We start from the raw sequence: 19,828 nt of genomic DNA, 5'->3' as shown, positions 1-19,828 counted from the left end.
ATTCTGGTACAAGTAGTGATAACAAAGTTCAGTCATTTCAGGTAGCCAGGAACCAAAGCCCCTCCAAAACATAGTTCTTACCCAAAATTGGGGGAGGGGAGAGTACCAGCATACTTTCTAGATTTAACTTTAACACAGTGACGCTATTAGGGCACACTCAATGATGTTGGGAGAACAGTCAAGCTGCAAGGTTCAGTACAGTGATGCTATTAGGGTACGAGTAATTGTTTGACTTATGTGATTGTACGATGTAACACAGTAAACATTTTTAGATTTTTTAAGTAAGAGTGGAAGGGCTTTCTGGCGTGAAGCAATTGCTTCAGTCCCCGCCCTTGCCACACTTACGTTTTGGTTGGTGCTGGTTGGCGACGGGCTACTGGCTTCTTGCTTCTCCTGCGGATACCTGCAGATAAGATCTGGAGCCGCCCTTTGCCTTGAGATCCTTGGCCGTGGGGCTGCCGGGCAGAGGGCTGCTCTGGGAGGGTCAGGTAAAACCAGTAGGGACAGCCAATCAGGGAGTGGTGGGCGGTTCGGGAGGCGGGAGGGACGGGGAATCGGGAAGAGGGCGCGTGGTGGGATCGGGATGCAAAGAGGCTGGGAAGAGCCTCGGGGCCTACATGATGGAGACAAATTTCAAACAAAATAGGGGCAGCAACACTCACCGCGCTCCGGATGGAAGTGAGAACGCTCTATGAAGAAGTCTAATCTAAGAAGGACTTTACCACCAAAAGGTGACAAAGGTGGGCCAGTTTTCCTCTCACCTGCCGGAAAAGCAATTTTGACCACGAAGTTTGAACAAATACTCTCGATTAAGAATTGAATTACCATCTGCGTTTGGCAGTGGCATTGTGATAGTCCAAAGCTCCAAAAAGCTTATGTGCACTTTTCTCTCTATCAGATGTGCGCCCTAGCCTTTCAAGGAAGCATTCGTTGCCAAAAGGGTCTCACGCCATAAGGTTCTATTGCTTGAACCAGCAAAGAGCAGGCTGTGATGCACTGTATGGGACCTGTAGAGGGTCCATCATGCTGTCTGAGAACTGTGACTACTGAGATGTTCGGGCCCACAGAAGTGACCTCATTTTCAGTAAACCCTCTGGAGCTAGGAAAATACAAGGTACAATGATACCCTGTAACCATAGAAAGTCTAGGGCCGGCAGAGCATGGGCATGGGCACTTTGAAATTTCCCGTCCATCTGATTAATTTATTTTATTTAAAATTGTTTTGTAACACGCCGGTACCTTTATAAGCATCAGAGCATGGATCACATAAGCACTCAACAACATAGAGAACATTAACCGAGGGAGAAGATCCTGATAACAATGAGACAGCTTTATGTTAATTTATTCAAATAGATGAGTTTTTAGACCCTTTCTAAAAAGCAAAAGATTGTTTTCTAAACACAATTCTATAGGAAGGGTGTTCCATGCCACTGAAGCTGTGTGTGGAACAAGTTACTTACCTGTAACTGTTGTTCTCCAGCATGGGTCTGGCATGGATTCACATGCTCATGAATATTCCCCGTCGTCAGGCTGGGAATCCTCGGTAAAGAAAAAATCAGTATCAGTTTCGTTTCTGATCTGTCTTTCCTAGTAGTAACCAATCACTGATCTCTGCGTCATACTGACCACAGCCAATGACTGCCCTCTACCTAAGCCCCGCCTCTGGCAGCCATCTTCAGATTTGGTAGCACGTGAAGTGGCAGTATGACCAAGTGAAGAGCCGCAGAGGGGTAGGCGGGAGGGTTCGCATGTGAATCCATGCCAGACCCATGCTGGAGAACAGCAGTTACAGGTAAGTAACTTGTTCCTTCTCCAGCATGGGGTCTGGCATGGATTCACATGCTCATGAATATAAGATTAAATAGCAGTACACACATGCACAACCACGGGGGGTGGTAAAAGGCTCAACATTAAGCAATACAAAAAACTCAACCTTAAGCATCTCTTACCTCCTCACCATGCTCACCTTTAGCGAACAAGTTGCGCAGCACTGCTTGGCCGACACTGGACTCCTCCCTGGAATCCCGATCGACGCAGTAGAATCTCGTGAAGGTGTGCGTCGACCTCCACGTAGCAGCCCTGCAGATGTCCAGCAGGGGCACACCAGATAAGAATGCCGTAGTAGCAGCGATCGCTCTGGTCGAATGGGCTCTCGGACGGCCTGGCAGCGGTCGGTTAGCCAACCGGTGACAGTGCATGATGCAGCCGGAGAGCCATCTGGAAATAGAAGACTTCGAGAGAGCCTTCCCTTGATTCACAGGTCCAAAGTTCACGAACAGCTGTGATGTCCTCCGGAAACTCTTCGTGCGGTCCACGTAGAACTTCAGCGCTCTAGCCACATCCAGCGAGTGCAAAGTCCTCTCGGCCGGCGACGAAGGAGACGGGAAGAAAATAGGTAACACCAAGGGCTCGTTAAGATGGAAGTCCGACGGCACCTTGGGCATAAAGGAGGGGTGCGTCCTAAGCACCACCCTCGAGGCATGGAAAGTCAAGTACAGTGCTTTGCAGGATAGGGCCTGGATCTCTCCCACTCGTTGTGCGGAGGTAATGGCCACCAGGAACGCAGTCTTCCACGACACAAACTTCATAGGTGCGGAGTGCATCAGCTCGAATGGGGGCCCCATGAGCCTGGTCAGCACCACGTTAAGTTCCCACGCTGGGGCCGGGGCCTTCACCGGCGGGAACGACCGGAACAGTCCTTTCATAAACTCTTTTACCAGTCGATGGGACCACAGGGACGTCCGTCCTGTTGTTCTGGTATATCTGGAGATCGCCGCCAGATGAATCTTAATGGAGGCATGGGCTAACCCAGCCTTTGCCAGCGATAGCAGGTACGGCAGCACTTGAGGGGCCGTAATCCGTAGGGGGTTGATCTTCTGTGCTCGGCACCAGAAAGAGAACCTCTTCCACTTATGACCGTAGCATTTGAGAGTCGAGGACGCCCTGGCCTTTGCAAGAACCTCTCTGCAATCGGCCGGTATATCGTAGCCTCCAAACTCTAGCGCTGCAGGAGCCAAGCCTGCAGCTTCAGCGACGCCGGGTCGTGGTGGAAGATGGCGCCTCCTTCTCTGGAGAGAAGGTCCGCGTCCGCCGACAGCTTGATGGGAGGGGACGTTGACAAGTCCAGAAGGTCCGGGAACCAGATCTGCCTCGGCCATGCCGGTGCGACGAGGATCATCCTGCACCGGGACCTCTTGAGCTGGCTGATGAGTCGAAGCAGCATCGGCAACGGAGGGAACGCATACAGGTATAGGCCGTCCCAGGGGAACGAGAACGCATCGCCCATGCTTCTCGGCTGGGGAAACCTGCTGGCGAACCTCTTGCACTTCGAGTTTGTTGCTGTTACGAACAGGTCGATTTGGGGTTTGCCCCATCGTCGGAAGAGTTGATCCACCTGATCCTGGCGCAGTTCCCACTCGTGACACGCGCGCAGCTCCCTGCTGAGCGAGTCGGCGATGGTGTTGCTTTCTCCTGCCAGGTGGAAGGGAACCAGGAACATCCCCTGGGCGACCGCCCAGTGCCACAGATCCTGTGCCTCCTTGGATAGGGCTGGGGATCGGGTGCCTCCCTGCTTCCGTATGTAAAACATTGTCGTGGTGTTGTCCGTGAAGATCCGCACCACCTTGCCCTTGAGCGACGGGAGGAACGATTTGAGAGCCCAGAACACGTCTCGGAGTTCCAGGACGTTGATGTGCAGGAGCCTCTCGTCCGGGAGCCAGAGGCCTCTTGCGTGGAGATCTCCAGTGTGGGCGCCCCAACCTTCCAGGGAGGCGTCCGTCGTCACCGTCTCCTGGTACGCCGGCGTCTGAAAGTCCTTGCCCGCCGTGAGGTGCGCTCGAACGCCCCACCACTGAATCGCCCGCCGGAACACCTCGTTGAGGGGGACCCTGTCTTCGAAGGTGCCCGTCGCCTGTATCCAACGGGCGTCGAGAAATTCTTGAAGAGGGCGCATCCGTAGTCTGCAGAGGCGCACCAGGTCGATGCAAGAGGACATCATCCCCAGGAGGGACTTGATGGACCTCACCCTGGCCACGTCCGTGGCTAGCAGGCGCTGCACTTTGCCTAGAATGGTCTTCGTCCGTTCTTCCGACGGGGCCGCCAGGCGCCTCACTGTATCGAGCTTCGCTCCCAGAAACAGGGCCACCTGTGACGGCACCAGGTGGGACTTCGGGTAGTTTATGGCGAATCCCAGGTTTGTGAGTAGCTGGACGGTCCTCGCAGTGTGTTCGACGGCGAGTTCCCTCGTCCTTGAGCGGATGAGCCAGTCGTCCAGGTAGGGGTAGAGGTGAATCCCCTGTAGGCGCAGCCGCACCGCCACTGGTGCTAGGCACTTGGTAAAGACCCTGGGGGCCGACTTCAATCCGAACGGCAGTGCTCTGAATTGGTAGTGGCGTCCCTGGAGACGAACCTGAGGAACTTTCGGTGACTTTTGAGGATGGGAACGTGGAAGTATGTATCCTCCAGGTCCAACGACGATAGAAAGTCGCCTTCCTCCAGCTGTCCCAGTACGTGCTGGAGGGTGACCATCCTGAACTTTTGTGATCTGATGTATTTGTTCAAACGACGAAGGTCCAGGATGGGGCGCCAGCCGCCCGTCTTCTTCCTGACGAGGAAGTACCTTGAGTACACCCCGGAGCCTCTTCGGGACAAGCTCGATGGCGCCTTTCCTGAGCATCGCCCGTACTTCCAACAGCAGTTGCGGGACGTGATTTTCCTTCCTGGCCACAGGTGGAACGTGAGGGCACTTCTTCAGGAATTCGATAGAGTGTCCTCTTGCCAGGGTATCCAGCACCCAACGGTCGGTGGAGATGGACTTCCACACGCCGACGAAATTCGTCAGCCGGCCTCCCACCGGGGTGCTTCGGTGGGGGCCCGAGACCACGGCCGGTTCAGAGTCCTGCTTGGAGGTGTTGGCCTTGCTGCCCTGGCCACCTTGCCGACGGCGGCGAGGCGCTCCCTGCTTGCCGCGACCCCTGTAGGCCTCCTGAGACGAGGAGCGTGCCGCCTGGCGGTAGGACGACGAGCCACCGCTGGATCCCTTGGAGGCACCCTGTCTGCCTCCGGAGCTCCGAAAGGGCCGTCGTTGCTGAAGGGCTCCTAGGGCGCGGGCTGTCTCCGTGGCCGTTTTTATGGCTTGGAGGGACTCGTCCACCGCCTTCCCGAACAAGTTGCTGCCGTCGAACGGCATGTCCAACACCCTGGTCTGGACGTCCTGACGGAAGTCGGTCGCCCAGAGCTAACCCCGTCGTCGTAGGCAAACACCGTTGCCCAGATGGCGGAACCCGGTATCGGCAATATCGGTTGCCACTGTTATGGCGTGGTCCGACGCCACCTCGCCCTCTTGCAGTATTTCCAGGGCCTCGGACCTCTTGTCGTCCGGCAGGAAGTCCAATATGGGGGCCAGCTTAAACCAGAGCTCCCTGTCGTAACGGGCCACGATCGCCAGGGCGTTCTGATCGTCGTCGCAGCCGACGAAATGACCCGCCGCCCCATGGCGTCCAACTTCTTTCCCTCGCCGTCTGGCGGGGAATTCGACGTCGAGGCTCCTGACCCCGCCGCTTTCTTCTTCGCCGCCGCCGAGACGACCGAGTCTGGTGTTGGCTGGGCCCTGAGGCACAGGGGAGCGGTTTCGGGGACCCGGTACTTCTTCTCGTACCGGTCCCGTTTGGATGGTGCCGTGGAGGGGTTTTTGAGAACCGACAGGCCCTCCTCCCAGATGTCATTGATTAGGGGCACCGCGATGACCGTCTTCCTCTTGGCCTCCCGGCGCTGATAGAGGAAACCTTCCTTTTTCTGCTCTTCCGGGCAGAGCTGGAACAATTCGGACACCCTGGCGATCATGGCGTGGAATGAGCCAATCTCGTCGCCCTCAGAACCCGTCGTCGAGCCCAACGCACCGTCATCTCCCGACTCGTGGGAGGATGAGGAGGGAACTGTAGGCCTTACGGGGGCGAGCGGAGGAGAGGGTTGGGTCCTCCGTCGTTTGTTCTGAGGACTTCCCGACGGGCCAGGTTGCGGGTCCTCCGGCCTGGGCCATGGGAATCTCGGCCTTATCTCAGAGCATAAGGACTGGATGGCAGACAAAATGGCCGCCGAGCCATCCTGAGGCCTAGGATCCGGCTGTGCCGGAAGGGAAGGCCGCTCTTCCTCACCATTGTCGTCCTCCTCGGTTATCTCCCGAGGATCTTCCTGACGGGATCGAACCTTCTCGAATTGGACTTCGAGGTTCCTCACGGCCTCAGTCAGTTCCTCCTCCGAGGCTGACTCCGAGCTCGAGGAGGGCACCGTGCCCCCCCTCGCTTCTTCCATCATGGCGGCCACGACGATGGGCTGAAAAGAGGATTCCCTCCTTGGCGGCAGGGAAACTCTAGTCCCGGAGGCAGTCTCCGCTGGTGGTGTCTCTGCCGGCTTGGCAAGAGTCGCCGCGATAGCCTCGATAGAGGCCTTCGCCTGCTGGGTAGGGGCCTTCACCACTTTAGGTGCGTCCCGGGCCTTCTCCTTCGGGGGAGGGGCGACGCCTCGCTCCCCCTCTTCCGAGATCGGACGGGGCTTCTCCAGAAGCTTACCCGGGGTCTCGGACTTTCTCTTCCCCGAACCGGAGCGTTGGCTCGTGGTTGACGGTGCCGGGGAAGGTGCGCCCTGCCTGGCGACCGAAGAGCCCGACCTTTCGGCGCTCCCAGAGCCAGCCGACTCGCGGCCCTTGGCCTGGTGTTGGGCCCCCGTCGCCGGGGCGCCCGCACAGGACTTAGAAGCCCACTCGGACCCTTTCTTCTTCTTCTCACCCGTCGAGCCCTTCTCCAACCAGCTTGCGAGACGGGATCGACGGTCCCTCATGGTCCGCTCAGACAAGTTCTTGCAGAACTGGCAGTCCTTCTCTACATGAGTCTTGTCCCCATGAAGACAGTAGAGGCATCGCGAATGTTCGTCTTCCTTAAACACATTCTGCAGCCCACATCCAGGGCAGCTGCGAAACAGCTTGGGTCCGGGCGAGGAACTCGCATCTTGGGCCATCTCGAAGTAGGCCGCAAACCTTCTGGAATACTCCAAGAAGTTGATTCGACGAAATCTTCACCCTTGAGGGGCGTAGGAAAATCCCACAACGGGTAGCCGTTAACGGTGGAGCTTGAGGCTCGATTAACCGAAAAAATGTGAAAATTCACCTGAAAAAGCACGAAACACGCAGTAAAAGCTCGAGAGCTAAGCACGAGGACTCCCAACACTTGAACGTGCGGTAAAAATCTGAAGATGGCTGCCAGAGGCGGGGCTTAGGTAGAGGGCAGTCATTGGCTGTGGTCAGTATGACGCAGAGATCAGTGATTGGTTACTACTAGGAAAGACAGATCAGAAACGAAACTGATACTGTTTTTTTCTTTACCGAGGATTCCCAGCCTGACGACGGGGAATATTCATGAGCATGTGAATCCATGCCAGACCCCATGCTGGAGAAGAAGGATTTACCATTTCCTTTCATTTTCTTCACACAAGGGCATATTAGTAGCATGGTGTTACTTGATCTAACTTTTCTCTTTAGTTTATATAAGGTACCTTTCCCTTTCAAGTAGCCAGGAGAAAGTCCATATATTATTTTGTGCACAAAAACAAGCGTTTTAAAGAGTATTTTAGCTTTAATAGTCAGCCAATGGAGGGATTTTCTATGTTCCGTAATGTGCTCTCCTCGTGGCACTTGTTTTATGATACGAACCATGTCATTTTGTACAACCTTAAGGGAATGCAGGTCTTTCCCTGAGGCCCCACCCAGCATAACATTGCAATAATCTATCCTATATAGCATGTTGGCTCTTGCCAATGTTTCACAGTTTCGATCAGATATTAGAGGTCTGATGTTTATCAAACGTTTGAGGTAATACTGGGTATTTTGTATTACTCCTGTGAGAAACGTGATGGTGTCTCACTCGCTAGTCCCCGGGTATCTGCCATCCAGGTGGCCAGAACATGGCCATCGCTATTGGATAAAGTTCCTGGGGGTGGACAATTGCAGGAGGATCACCTGGATGGGGGGTCTTTGAGGAGTGGAATTGGGACACCGAAGGATGAAGGCTCAAGGCTGATGTGGCAACATTAAGACTATTACGACACAGAGGTCTTTTGTGAACGAACTTTGTACTAGAGACAGAGTGGGCCAGCAACACGTGGGCATTCGTGTGGCGGTCTCTCACTGGTACCCCTCTCTTGAACAAAGACTCCGCTGAACTAAAAAGGAATTGAACTACTAGTACCAAAAGTCCATATAGGAGGTCGGCGTGAGGTGCCAAGGTGAATCGAAAGTCCTTGACACACTGTGGAAGTTTTGACTATTATGAAATTGTGAATCCGACTGAGGGAGTTGTAAAACTAGCATTTGCGTCCAGCTGAGGGGAACCCTGTAGGAACTGTGATTTTGATAAAGCACGCACTTGTCATAGGCTAATGGAGGGATCCAGCGAGATGTGATCGCCCTTCGGAAGTCTCTGTTTAAAATTGGCAAGTGCTTTGGGAAGCTAACACTGAGAACAGGATCAGAGCCCGGCTGAGGGGGATCGTAGGGTGAAGAGTAATCACCCAACGTGATGGTTACCAGAAGGAATTGTATGGTTTGTTATTTTGACATATCAGGCCTTCTGAAGCAAGAGACTTTGCATGACAAGAGACATGGGCACAGAAGGCCCCGATATAGAGGAAAGGAACTGTAAGCTTGGGCTGGAGAAGCCCAGGAGTGTGCTTTGCTCAAGAGTCCCGCCTTGTCACGTGCTAAAAACGTGGGGAAGGGAGACCCCGGCCATAACATCCTGAATCATTTTGTGAACACTTCTTTCTTTTCTTGTGAATATTATCCCACACTCTTTTGTAGTATAGCGGTAAGGATTAGCAATAGGTTTTTTAGTATAGACCCCTTTTATCTGACTAGACTCTACTAGGACTGTATTATTTGATGGTCGTAGCTTGCTCCCATCTTAGAGTTAGCTTTAGATTAGGCATTTTTCTCACCCATTTTTACAGTTTAATAAACACCCTTGAACTGTGATCACTTGTGTCCGTCTTACTTTGATACCATGCCTTCCTTACACTCCATTTACTTGAGCCTCTGAACTGACATTGCAGTCCAGATAAGTACCGAATGTTTTTACAGTAAGTAATATTTTTATCATACTTCCATCTAACTGGAAGTTTTCATACTTGGGATCTAATTTACTTCTCATATGAGTAGAGCCAAAAATCAGCAGCTCCGTTTTCAGATCATTGAGACACATCTAATGTTTTTGCATCCATTGTTTTACTTTTTTTAAAACAGTGCATAGAATAGAGCTATACGGTTCATAGTCTCCAGTCAGTTACAGCAAAAGATGAGTATCATCAGCATAATTTGTGAACGTAACATGTGCATCCTCCAACAGTCTACAAAGAGGTTCCATGTACAGGTTAAACAAAGTTGTCGACAGGCAAGCTCCCTGTGGAACTCCACAAGATATAGGTGCAAAATCCAATGACATGTCACCCTAGTGGATAGCAGTTACTCTGTCCGTCAAAAAGGATTTGATCTACTCTATTGCTCTTGATGAGCAATTTCCAACTTTCTCCAGAGCAGCCGATAAGATGCCATGATCTAATAAGTCGAAAACTGCTGATAGGTCCAATAGGATCAACATACTGCTTTTGCCCAAGTCGACTAAATCTAGCATATTTGATTGCAGATCTAATAAGGCACTTTCCGTGCTATGTTGTGTTCTGAAGTGTGAAACAGGGGGGTGTCCTACCCTCTAATATTTCAATCTTTGCAAGTATTTTAATGCAGAAACATTTACAAACTTGCGATGACCCATTGGGACAAGACCATCTTTGTCTCATAGTTATGCAACCTAGAAATACACATAGAAACACTGTAATCTTTCTAGAGTTCTTTATTATTAAGCTGTTGAATATTTTCTTAAGGTAAATGCTTGTTCATAGTAAGTAAAACAGCTGGCAGTAGGCCAGTTCATGCACAAAACATTCATGCCATAGTGGAAGCTCGCAGTGAGTTTTAAGAACTTGGTTGACCATGGAACTGTTTGCACTTTAAAAATAAGTAAGTAAAGCAGAACGTGAACACAACATTATGTGGTCTTAGAAACTGTCTACACCAGTAGTCAAAAGAACAGTAAAAAAAAAAACACAGTCACAAAGCACGCATGCACTTTGTAAATTAAACAGCATTAGTAAATGTATGCTTTTTGTCATTGTGCGTGCCATGTTGGCTAGTGTGTTTGTTTTAAAGTCTGAGTCTTTTTCAAATGGGGGGGCCTCTGAGGGGGTGCTCCTGTGCCTGTCAGAAGGATGACCTCTGGTTAGGTTGTTGTTGTGTTCTGAAACCAGATTGTTTGGGATGGAAACTTATTTTGATCCAGAAAGTTCTACAATTGCTATTTTATCCAATACTTTCAATACAAATTTTGTATTGGTGATAGGACGTAGATTGGCACTATCTTCCGGGTTCTTATCTATTTTTTTTTAACAAGTGGATTTACAGTTACTTTTTTCATGTCTTTAGGCATCATATTGTGGTTGAAAGAAGCTTTTATAAAAATGAACCAAGAAGGGACCAAAGATAATCTTATGTACAAGCAACAATTTAGATGGAATGCTATCTTCTAAACAAGAGGTTGGATGCATGCAATTTATTGATTTCATCAATTCGACAACATTAACATTCCTAAATGAGAAAGCTAGTTTCTCCTCAGCTAGATTTTTCTTTTGTTTGTGTTTTTGAATATTTAGAAGGTCGTCTAGGAGAGCTGTTCTAATTTTATCATGAGTATTCATTTAGGAATGTTAATCTCCATCTAATGTATTTTCCATTACCAAAGTCTTCCATTTGGTTAAATCTGATGAGGTGATTTTCTTGAAATTACGAGTTAGAATTCTCTTGACAGGTGCCGGTTTTTTAACGAGTTTTTGTTGTAAAAAACATTAACAAAAATAGTAAAGTGGTCTGACGAAATGCAAGGGTTAGTCTCAATGATTTAATCTTGGAGATTTCTGCACACCACCTGGTCCAAAATCTTGCCTTTGGAATGCGTGGGCGCAGAACTCATGAAAGTGAAATCCGTGTTCCTAAGATTACGTTCTAATAGGATAGCATCATAGTCAGCTTTATCCTGATACCGATTAAAATCACACAGGAGCAGGGTTTTGCTTCCAGGCTTATTTAAAGAATGCAAACTATGGATCTGAATTTGAGGAGCCCCGTCCTCAGGAGAAAAGGCATACCCCGAGGAGTCCATGACTGCTCCAATGAACTGGAGCATTTGCAAGGGTGTCACATGGGACTTCTTGAAGTACAGGGAGAAAAACGTTTGCGTAAGAGATAACGGATTTGCATCATATGGTTTTGAGCCTGCTCTGGGAAGACATGGCTCCCCCTTCTCCTTAGACTGGCTGCCACCACTGACAACTTGGTGAAGACCCTCATTCGGGGGTAAGCCCGAAAGGCAAGAGACACATTTGTTAATGGGTACTGCCAACCACAAACCTCGGGTACTTCCTGTGCTTGGGATTGATCGGCACGAGGAAATAAGCATCCTGGCCGTGCAGCAGCACCAACCAATCCTGCAATTCCAGAGCTTGGAGTATCTGTGATAAGGTCACCATCTTGAATGTGTCTTTCCTGAGGAACTTGAAGCGCCTCAGATCCAAGATGGGGCGCGGTCCTATGTCTTTTTTTCAGAACCAGGCAGTAGTGCAAGTACCACCCCTGGTTCAGGCCAGCGTAGGCATCCACTGTATGGCGTCCTTCTCCAGTAAGACAGCAATTTCTTGAAGCAGTAGCGGATCTGGTGGCTGACAACCATGAGGGGGTCGGAGGACAATCCAGAGGACTTCTCAAGAAAGGGAGACAATAGGCCTGGGAACCTACCTGGTGAACGCAAGCATCTGAAGTAATGCATAGCCATTCTTCAGAGAGTTATGCTAGTCTCGCTCCCACAAAGGATACATGGGAGAACATTGCAAAGAGGTTTTACTGCGGTTGCGAAAGCAGATGGAACAGTAGTCAAGTGGTTTGCTCTACCTCCCTCTACCTCTACAAGGTTGAGATCCTTTGTTGGGCTAGTCTAGGGGTCGACTAACCCTTACCCCTTTGGCTGAAAGAACTGAAGTGCTGAAGTGCTGAAACGGTCAGCCCCTTGAGGCTGGAGCTTTTGTCTGAACAGGCGGTTGTCTCACAGATGCCCCTAAAAACTTAGTAGCTAGCATGGAAGCCTGAAACTTCTCCAATACTATCATCTGCCTTAGGAGCAAAAAATAGTTCTTCATCTAATGGCATATTGTGTATCTTTGCCCGCACGCTGGGCAAATTCCTGAAGGTGTAAGACAAGTGAATCTTTGGGTAACAGAGCCAGAGCCCATGGACTGGCCAACGCAGAATGCAGCATTGAATCCTGCCTAGTGAGCGTGGCATGCTGCTTCTTTTCCGTCAAGAGACATCATTGAACACATTTCTGATCTCACCCTCAGACATATGGGCCTGAGCCCTCAAATTAATGTCCACAAAATATTTTAATATGTTGCGAGGGTGCAAGGCCCATTGATGGCTTTAATGGTCATACTCCCCACCACAAAGACTTTTTTTGTGAAGTTATCATCTGTTTACAGTCCCTATCCAGGAATGGGGCCGACTTTGTTCCTGATGTGGCCAACTGCACAACAAGACTCTCTGGGATGGAGTGCTCCAATAGATTTTTTTTTAGCTAGGACTTTGATGATCACCGGCACCGAACACGGCTTCTGCCATATTTCCAGTAGAGGGTGTTATGGGCCTGCATGGAATTGAGACTGTTGACAAAGTTTCAATAGGTCGTGTTTGGGTGGGCATAGAGGCTTGTCTGCAGAAGGTTGAGTTCAGGTGAAAAGTCCAGGCTGCTTGCGTCCCTCTAGTCACTAGCCAAATTAGACAGCCTCCTTTCCTCTGAAAGTCATTTCTGGGATGTTTATATGGGCACTTTGGGAGGGTCAAGTCTGTAAGGGATCAGATCCCTCCCCTTCAACGTCAAAAATTGATTGGGCAGTCCTAAACAATTCCACCATAGTCTCAAGGATATATCAACGCCAAAGTCGAGCTTGATGCTACCTTCAACGTTGGCAGATCCTTTGAGGAAGATGCGACACCGGAGTCAAGGCGGACCCAACATCAGTTACCAACATCAACCATAATTGAAAGGTCTTGGCACTGGACACCATACATGAGCCTTTGGGCATGCTGGAGTCTGTTTCCTTGAACCCCTTGTCTGCTTAGAAAGGCAGAGTGGAACTCAATTGTTTTTATGATACCGTTTCCGGAGCCACTATACTGGAAATCTCCAGCAACTTTAACCTAAATTCCTTCCATTTTTTTTGGCCAAAGCGGTTTTTGAGAGAAAACGTACCTTTTCTTTGCCATGCTGTCTGATGAAGAGTTTGTGATGTCTTCTCTTTTTTTTCTTAGAGGACGAGGAGGGCAAGTGAGGAGACCCGCTCCTTAAGTGGGAGCGTTTTTAGTGCATCTTGCTTCTCTTTTAGGCCTCTCTGGAGACATACAGTGTCCTCCGATCTCCCATCCTCTGAGTATTTACGCGTTGAGGGAGTAGTATGGAGTGACTTACTGACATTGAGCGCCCCAACCTTAACTTTGAGGATCTCTCCTTTAGCACTTTTGGGGTCATAGATTGACATGATCTGCATTCAGCAACGTCATGCTTGATGCTCAGACACCAAAAACATATGCAATATGGGTTGGTTAGTGACATTTTCACATCGCAGTCAGAACTTTTAAAATCACAGTGGGCTTGGGAGTAAACATTTTATTCAAAAAATGAAAAATTGTTTCTGTGATGTTGCTTGAAGCTTAGTGAGAGTGTGCTGAAAAAACAACTGTATGTATGGGTATTGACATCACATCCAGCATCCAGGATGCATGCTTCTAAGGATCCAAAGCTGAAGTCGTATGGTGCCCCCTACTTGTGAAAACATTTCTGTAATAAGCAAAAGCTGCAGGAATATATCACAGATAAGAAATCTGTGGGATATCCCTTAGAAATCATGATTTGGACATAGACAAAAGACAGCCTGCATTAACTAAGCAAGCAGTCTCACTTCCTGGTATTTTCTTATTCCACAGGTATAGGAGACATCACACAAGTTCAGGTACTAATGAAATTGAGGAAGCAAGCATGTCACCACTGCATGTAGGGTGATGCATGCTTTTGTATACAATCACAGGTAGAATATCATTTGTGTAGCTGCATTACGCTATATTACATAAGTAAGAAATACCAAAATAAAGAATGGTTACTAGACAGATTTCTGAAACATTAGATGCAACCAACATTTAACAAGTATCTTACCCTCTTGCGCTGGGCTCCCAATACGGTGCATATAACCCAGAGAATGCAGGGACAAAGTAGCAGCCATAAGATGTACCAACTTCAGCAGCAAGCCGCTCTATTGGCAAGACAAAAAGTGTATAGATGTGTAAGCACATTTGTCTATCAGCATTAGTAAACTTTTTTTTATGCCTAGGGGATTTGTATAAGGAAGGGTATAGTCACTCCGGTAGACATTTATCCCGATAATGATGCCATTAGAAAGGAAACAGTCTTTCAACAATACATTATGTATAAAACAACAAACAGTACTTCGGCTTACATAAAAATGACATCTTTATTTATCCAAAAATACATTTTAAAAAACTACACAGCTTCAGAATCAATGATATACTATTGCCAGATCAAAGTTTATTCCATAAACTTTCGTCTGCTGTAGCATAATTCCTATAAATCATCTCTTGAAAATGTGTGCATCTTTAATTGTAGAAGGAGGCGCAGCATAAAGTCAGGTGTTTGAATGTCTGAACTGAAGGTGGATGTTTACAACCTCGACATATTCTCTCAGCTTTAGGTACGCATGACCTACCACCCAATACCTTCACTGGTAAACAGAATGTTGAATTTAAACTTCATATACAAAAGCCTTCTCTTCGGGCATGGACATTTCACCTAATACCTCAGTAACATACCCCCCTCTTTCTAGAATATTTTGCATAATCCTTACATTGAAGGTAATGATATAGTGTGTCTACCGTAGAACGCCAATTCGAGCTATACAGTTTATACTTCGTTTTTCCTGGGTTTCCAATTAATTATCACATCACTGTCCACATTATATATAACTTCCTTCATGTCATTTACAAAACACTTTAAGGAAGATGCCTTCTTATGGTCTGTGAAGTTATTCTTAATTTCCAGGAAAATTGTTGAAGGATCTGAGTTCATTATTTTAGCCAACAACGCTACCTTTTTCCATTTAACCAAACAGCCCAAGGAAATGAGCCCCAACTCATAACTAATTAGCAATCTTTCACACTGGAGCAATTCCAATGGATTGGTAGTAGGTCTGAAAAGGTTTTAAATATACCATGGATTTATTGGCTCGCCTTGGGTAGGTATGATTGAGCAATGAATATCAAAACTCTACAGTTTGCCTCGTGCTTATTTGGGGGCAGTGTACCAGATATAGCATAACACAATATCACCATGTGAATAAAGATAATGGAATGATCCAGTCAGTGTTCAATAATTTCATAAAAGTAATATTTTTAATTTGAACTAAGTAAGAAATGTACATTCGTCATATTTTGTATATACTATGAAATAGAGCTATGAACACTACACAGGCTATGCTTCAGTATTGCTATGTTGTACATCACATATGTTCCAAATTGAATGCACACAGCTTTCCAGGGTGTTTTACAAATTAATATTAGACATGTGAACATAGTCTGTGTTTTAGAAACTGACTGCTATTTGCCATAGACTTGTACTTTTTTTAAAAACCTTGTCAAAACAATGCATAGATATTTGTAACGCACTGTTCGGGGGAGCCAGTAAGGCTGATATCCAACAGTTGCAGAAGACACAAAATGCAGCTGTCAGAATTATTTTTCTGATGAAAAGTTAGGATCCCACCAGTGCGGCAAGAAGAAAACTTCATTGGCTTCCAGTGGCAGCCTGTATCCAATTTAAAATGCTTACCACATGCCATAAGTGTATTTTTGGAAACGCTCCTTTATATATGAAGGAGAAGATCAACGTCTATCAACCAACAAGAAGCTTACGATCTTCGGTTGGCTCTCTGTTGGTCTTGCCCCAGATAAAAAGATCTCGTGGTCTAGGATGGGCCTTCCACGTCCGAGGTGCTCAAGCCTGGAACTCTCTTCCACCACAGATGCGCAAGATTGTAACGCTCACCTGATTCCCGTAGAGGCGCCGGTCTTGACTGGGCGTATACCGTATCTTCAAAGGTGATGTGTAACACACGGCTGGCTCTTTGGGCTGGACCTCTGTGCACTGTATGTCTGACTCGAAGGGTAAGATGTCTGCAGATAGAAAATATGGGATTAAGGAACTGGGTTATTGAATGTCTCTCTCTTCTTCCCTTTCTCGTCTCCTGTAGAACCCCAAAGGTTAACGCTCTCACCTTAGGTAAGTGAACGCCGTGCTCTCCATCTGCCTCGGGGCAGGGTGCTGTAACCAGTTTCTTCACTGGATAAAGGGAGCAGGCCTCTTGACTTCAGAGGACTGCTGTCCGTCGTTTACTGCACGAACGGTAAGTTTCGAGTAATCCTAATGTCTTTAAAGTCTTTAGTAATGATGTCTCTTGTTTTGCAGGGTTCCGGCGATGGCGGATGACGGGCTGAAGTGAGTTGAAGATGGAGCGCGTGTGATGAATAGAAGCGCCTGGAAGCACGTAAGTAAGCGCTTGTTGCCTGCTTCACGATGCGCTCTAACTGTCTTTTTATTTTGCAGGTACAAGTTCGGAGCGGCTGCAGGGTGCCGGAATACCCACTGGGTTAGATGTGGAAAGGAGTAATGGCACGTGAGTATTAAAGTTCCCCAATGTCTTTAAACGCACCTTGTTTTGTCTTTCAGATGCGGGATGCAGCGCCGAAGGCCTCCGGAGCGTGCAAAGAGTTGGTAAGCTTTTGTCTTTCAGATGCCGGAATGCAGTGTGAAGACCTCCGGAGCGCACGAAGAGTAGGTAAGCCTTTGTCTTTCAGATGCCGGAATGCAGTGCGAGGCGTTGGTGGCAGGTGATGCACCAGGTAAGTGAAGAGCTGTCACTGAAGACCGTAATGCTAACCTGTTCTTTCTTGTCTTTATAGGTGTTGCTGAAGACTGGATTCAGGATGGTAAGCCTTTTTCCTTAGGCCCAGGATCAGATGCAGAAGACACGATGAGCGTTCTGCTGCAGAGGATGCGGAATAACGCAAAGCAAGATTCATCCATCGGGTGTGGTTTAAATAGCCTCCTGTAGTGCTTAAGTGTCTCCTTCCACAGCCACGCCTAGGTAAGAAAAGAGTTCCTGCTTTCCAGAAGAGTTCCAGTGTTCTGAATCTAGGGAGTGTCTCCTGCCCCACCCAACAGGAAAAGTAGTTCCAAACAGAAGAGGATCAGAGGCTCAACTGGCAGGCAAGTAAGCAGCATGGTCTGCTGCAGGTAAGTCCACCCAAGCATTATGAGCCCGGCGCTTCCAGCGCTGGGACTGGGCATATTTATGAGCCTGGTGCCACTGGCGCCAGGACTGGGTCCAAAAGGTCCCAATTGGGACTGGTTGGCACTCGGAACCTGGGTTATGGATCTGCTTCCAAGGGAGTTGGGAAAACCCTGACCTTTTGGAAGCAGAGATCATGACAAAGATAGAGAATCATCTTGCTTTTCGTAAACAGTTGAAGACAATCCTGTTTAAATAGAATAACTCCAGCTCTGTTTCTCTCTACTTCTATCTCTCGGCGCCTGAATGCCTGCGGGCTTTGGGGCATTATAAGCATAACTAACATAACATAACATAACATAACATAACAATGCAGGCTGCAATAGAAAAAGCTTGTCATTACAAATGTGTTAGGGAGAATGTCATTTACTTCTATTTAACCTCTACAATTGTGGACCCCCCAAACCTTTTGCTTTTGTTGTAACCTCCTGTCCTGACTTTTGCCAGTGGAGTACAGCCTTCAGCCGCACTCCACTGGGCTTTCGCTCATTGTTATGGGGAATCCGACACATCCTTCAGACTGTCAGTACTGAGAAACTTGTTTCTCTTAGTCTTTTGACTTTGTTGCCACTTTTGGCAACTCTAGTTCATTGCACGGTACAGGGTCCTTGCATTTTCGGGCCTTAGTCATCCACTCAGGATGTTTTGGTAACTGGACAATGTGCCTAGGAGTAGACCTGTGGCAGCAGAAGCCTTTTGATGTACTTGTATAACATTTTACTGCGTTTGGCTCATGACTGTGGTTAGTGTCCGTTATGGCCCGGCCACAAGGTCTTTTGTCTTCCCCTGTGGCCATTTCGTCCGTTGGCCTTCTCCCTGGTCTGTGAGACCCAGGGACTCCTTATTTGGGCATGCCGTTGCCAGCGAAAGCCACATCTTTCACGGGCTATAGCATTTCACGTGTGCAGATACCCAGGAAGTGGGCTGGGACTGTCTGGTCCCAATCTACACTACTAGTGCCAGGATGTCTGGTGTGCATGAGTGGGGCAGATCTCCTCATTGGCCAGCTGGGTGCGAGCGCTCACTGGACTTGTGAATATGAGGGGTCCTGACTGCAGACCTGCAGATCAGCAACGGGTCTGAATAGACCTGTAGATGGAGTAGCCAAAAGAGCCGAACAGACCCAAGGAATATCCGAAACCGTACGGAAGACAGTTGGCACCCTGAGTCCGGTGATGTCTCGGTAGAACCCTGCTTTGCGCTTGATCTCTGAAGACCTCCCTCTCAATGCCTCCTGAGGCCCTGTAAAAGAGCCTTCTCAGAAGTGTCACTGGGCCATCCAGTGGACTGTCCAGTTCGAACCTTGGCACCCGTGCAGGAGCGTTGTCCTATCAAGTTTTGCCTCAAGCTTTGCGGGAATCCTAGCTTGCACTGCAAAGCACCTACTTGCTGGATTCCGTCATCCCAGCTGCTGCGAGTCGTGAGAGAGAAGGAAGCGTCAGACCGCGAGAGTTGGGTGCCCCTGCGTCATTGTGTGACAATGACGGTCCCTGCTGGTGACATTCCCGCCTTTCTTCAAGTGTCCCGAGCCCACTCCATCAGTCCTTTCTTTGTCCTGCCATTGAGACGAGAAATACAGCTCCTGTTTTAAACTGGACCCGCATCTGTACCTGCAGCGCCTGTGCACTTTGAAGTTGAATCAAGGGTGGGAAATTGTACTCCAGGCGACCCTCTCCAGACCTGTCAAGTTTGAACCGGGAGTGAGTTAAGGGCAATGAGTACTCAAACAACTTACTGGTGGCCCCTCGTTCATCCATTGCATTTAAACGCACAAAGGATCCCTTGTGTTCCTCTCCTTGGCTTGGGTGGCCACTGCTTCCTAAAGCTCTCCGAAAGTTGGGAATAACTTTGTTCTCCACAGCAGATCCTCCCCCAACTCTTGGAACCTGTTTTCTACAATTCAAAATCCTCTCTCCAATGTTGCCAGCTCCTTGAATATTGCACTTTGTGTCTTTACACACAACTGAGTGCTTTTACGTGCACATCTAACATGGAACAAGCCTCCAATCATCGTAGGGCTGGTCTTCTAAAGTTAGGGTTAAACCTCTCTGAAGTTTGCCAACGTGATAAGGTTTGCCTGCCCTTTCTCCTTACAGGTTTTGGCAGGATTCCGTACTTTACTTCATTGATCAAAAGTGACTGTAGATATAAATTACATAGGGCCTCATTACACGGTAGGCGGTAACCATGACGCTATTAGCGCCATGGTTGCCGCCGGTATTTTACCGTGTCCGCCTTGGTGGATGGCGAAATTACCACCCTACTCCAA

At 48.5% G+C, this 19,828-nt stretch overlaps 1 protein-coding gene across 5 annotated transcripts in view; it reads right to left on the bottom strand.

Annotated features, from left to right (window-relative positions):
- Nucleotides 1-19,828, bottom strand: part of GK (glycerol kinase) — a 2,191,429-nt gene that overhangs the window by 721,090 nt on the left and 1,450,511 nt on the right. For all 5 annotated transcript variants that reach the window (XM_069637310.1, XM_069637305.1, XM_069637306.1 and 2 more), the window contains one exon: nucleotides 14,355-14,451. In XM_069637310.1, the coding sequence (XP_069493411.1) occupies nucleotides 14,355-14,451 (97 nt within the window). The remainder of the gene's footprint in view (nucleotides 1-14,354; nucleotides 14,452-19,828) is intronic.

The sequence above is a fragment of the Ambystoma mexicanum genome, chromosome 7p (genome assembly GCF_040938575.1).
Source record: "Ambystoma mexicanum isolate Mex_15411 chromosome 7p, UKY_AmexF1_1, whole genome shotgun sequence".
In the NCBI taxonomy this organism is placed as follows: Eukaryota; Metazoa; Chordata; class Amphibia; order Caudata; family Ambystomatidae; genus Ambystoma; species Ambystoma mexicanum.
Note: the sequence above shows the minus strand (reverse complement) of the source record. Positions and strands in the feature narration are given on the sequence as shown.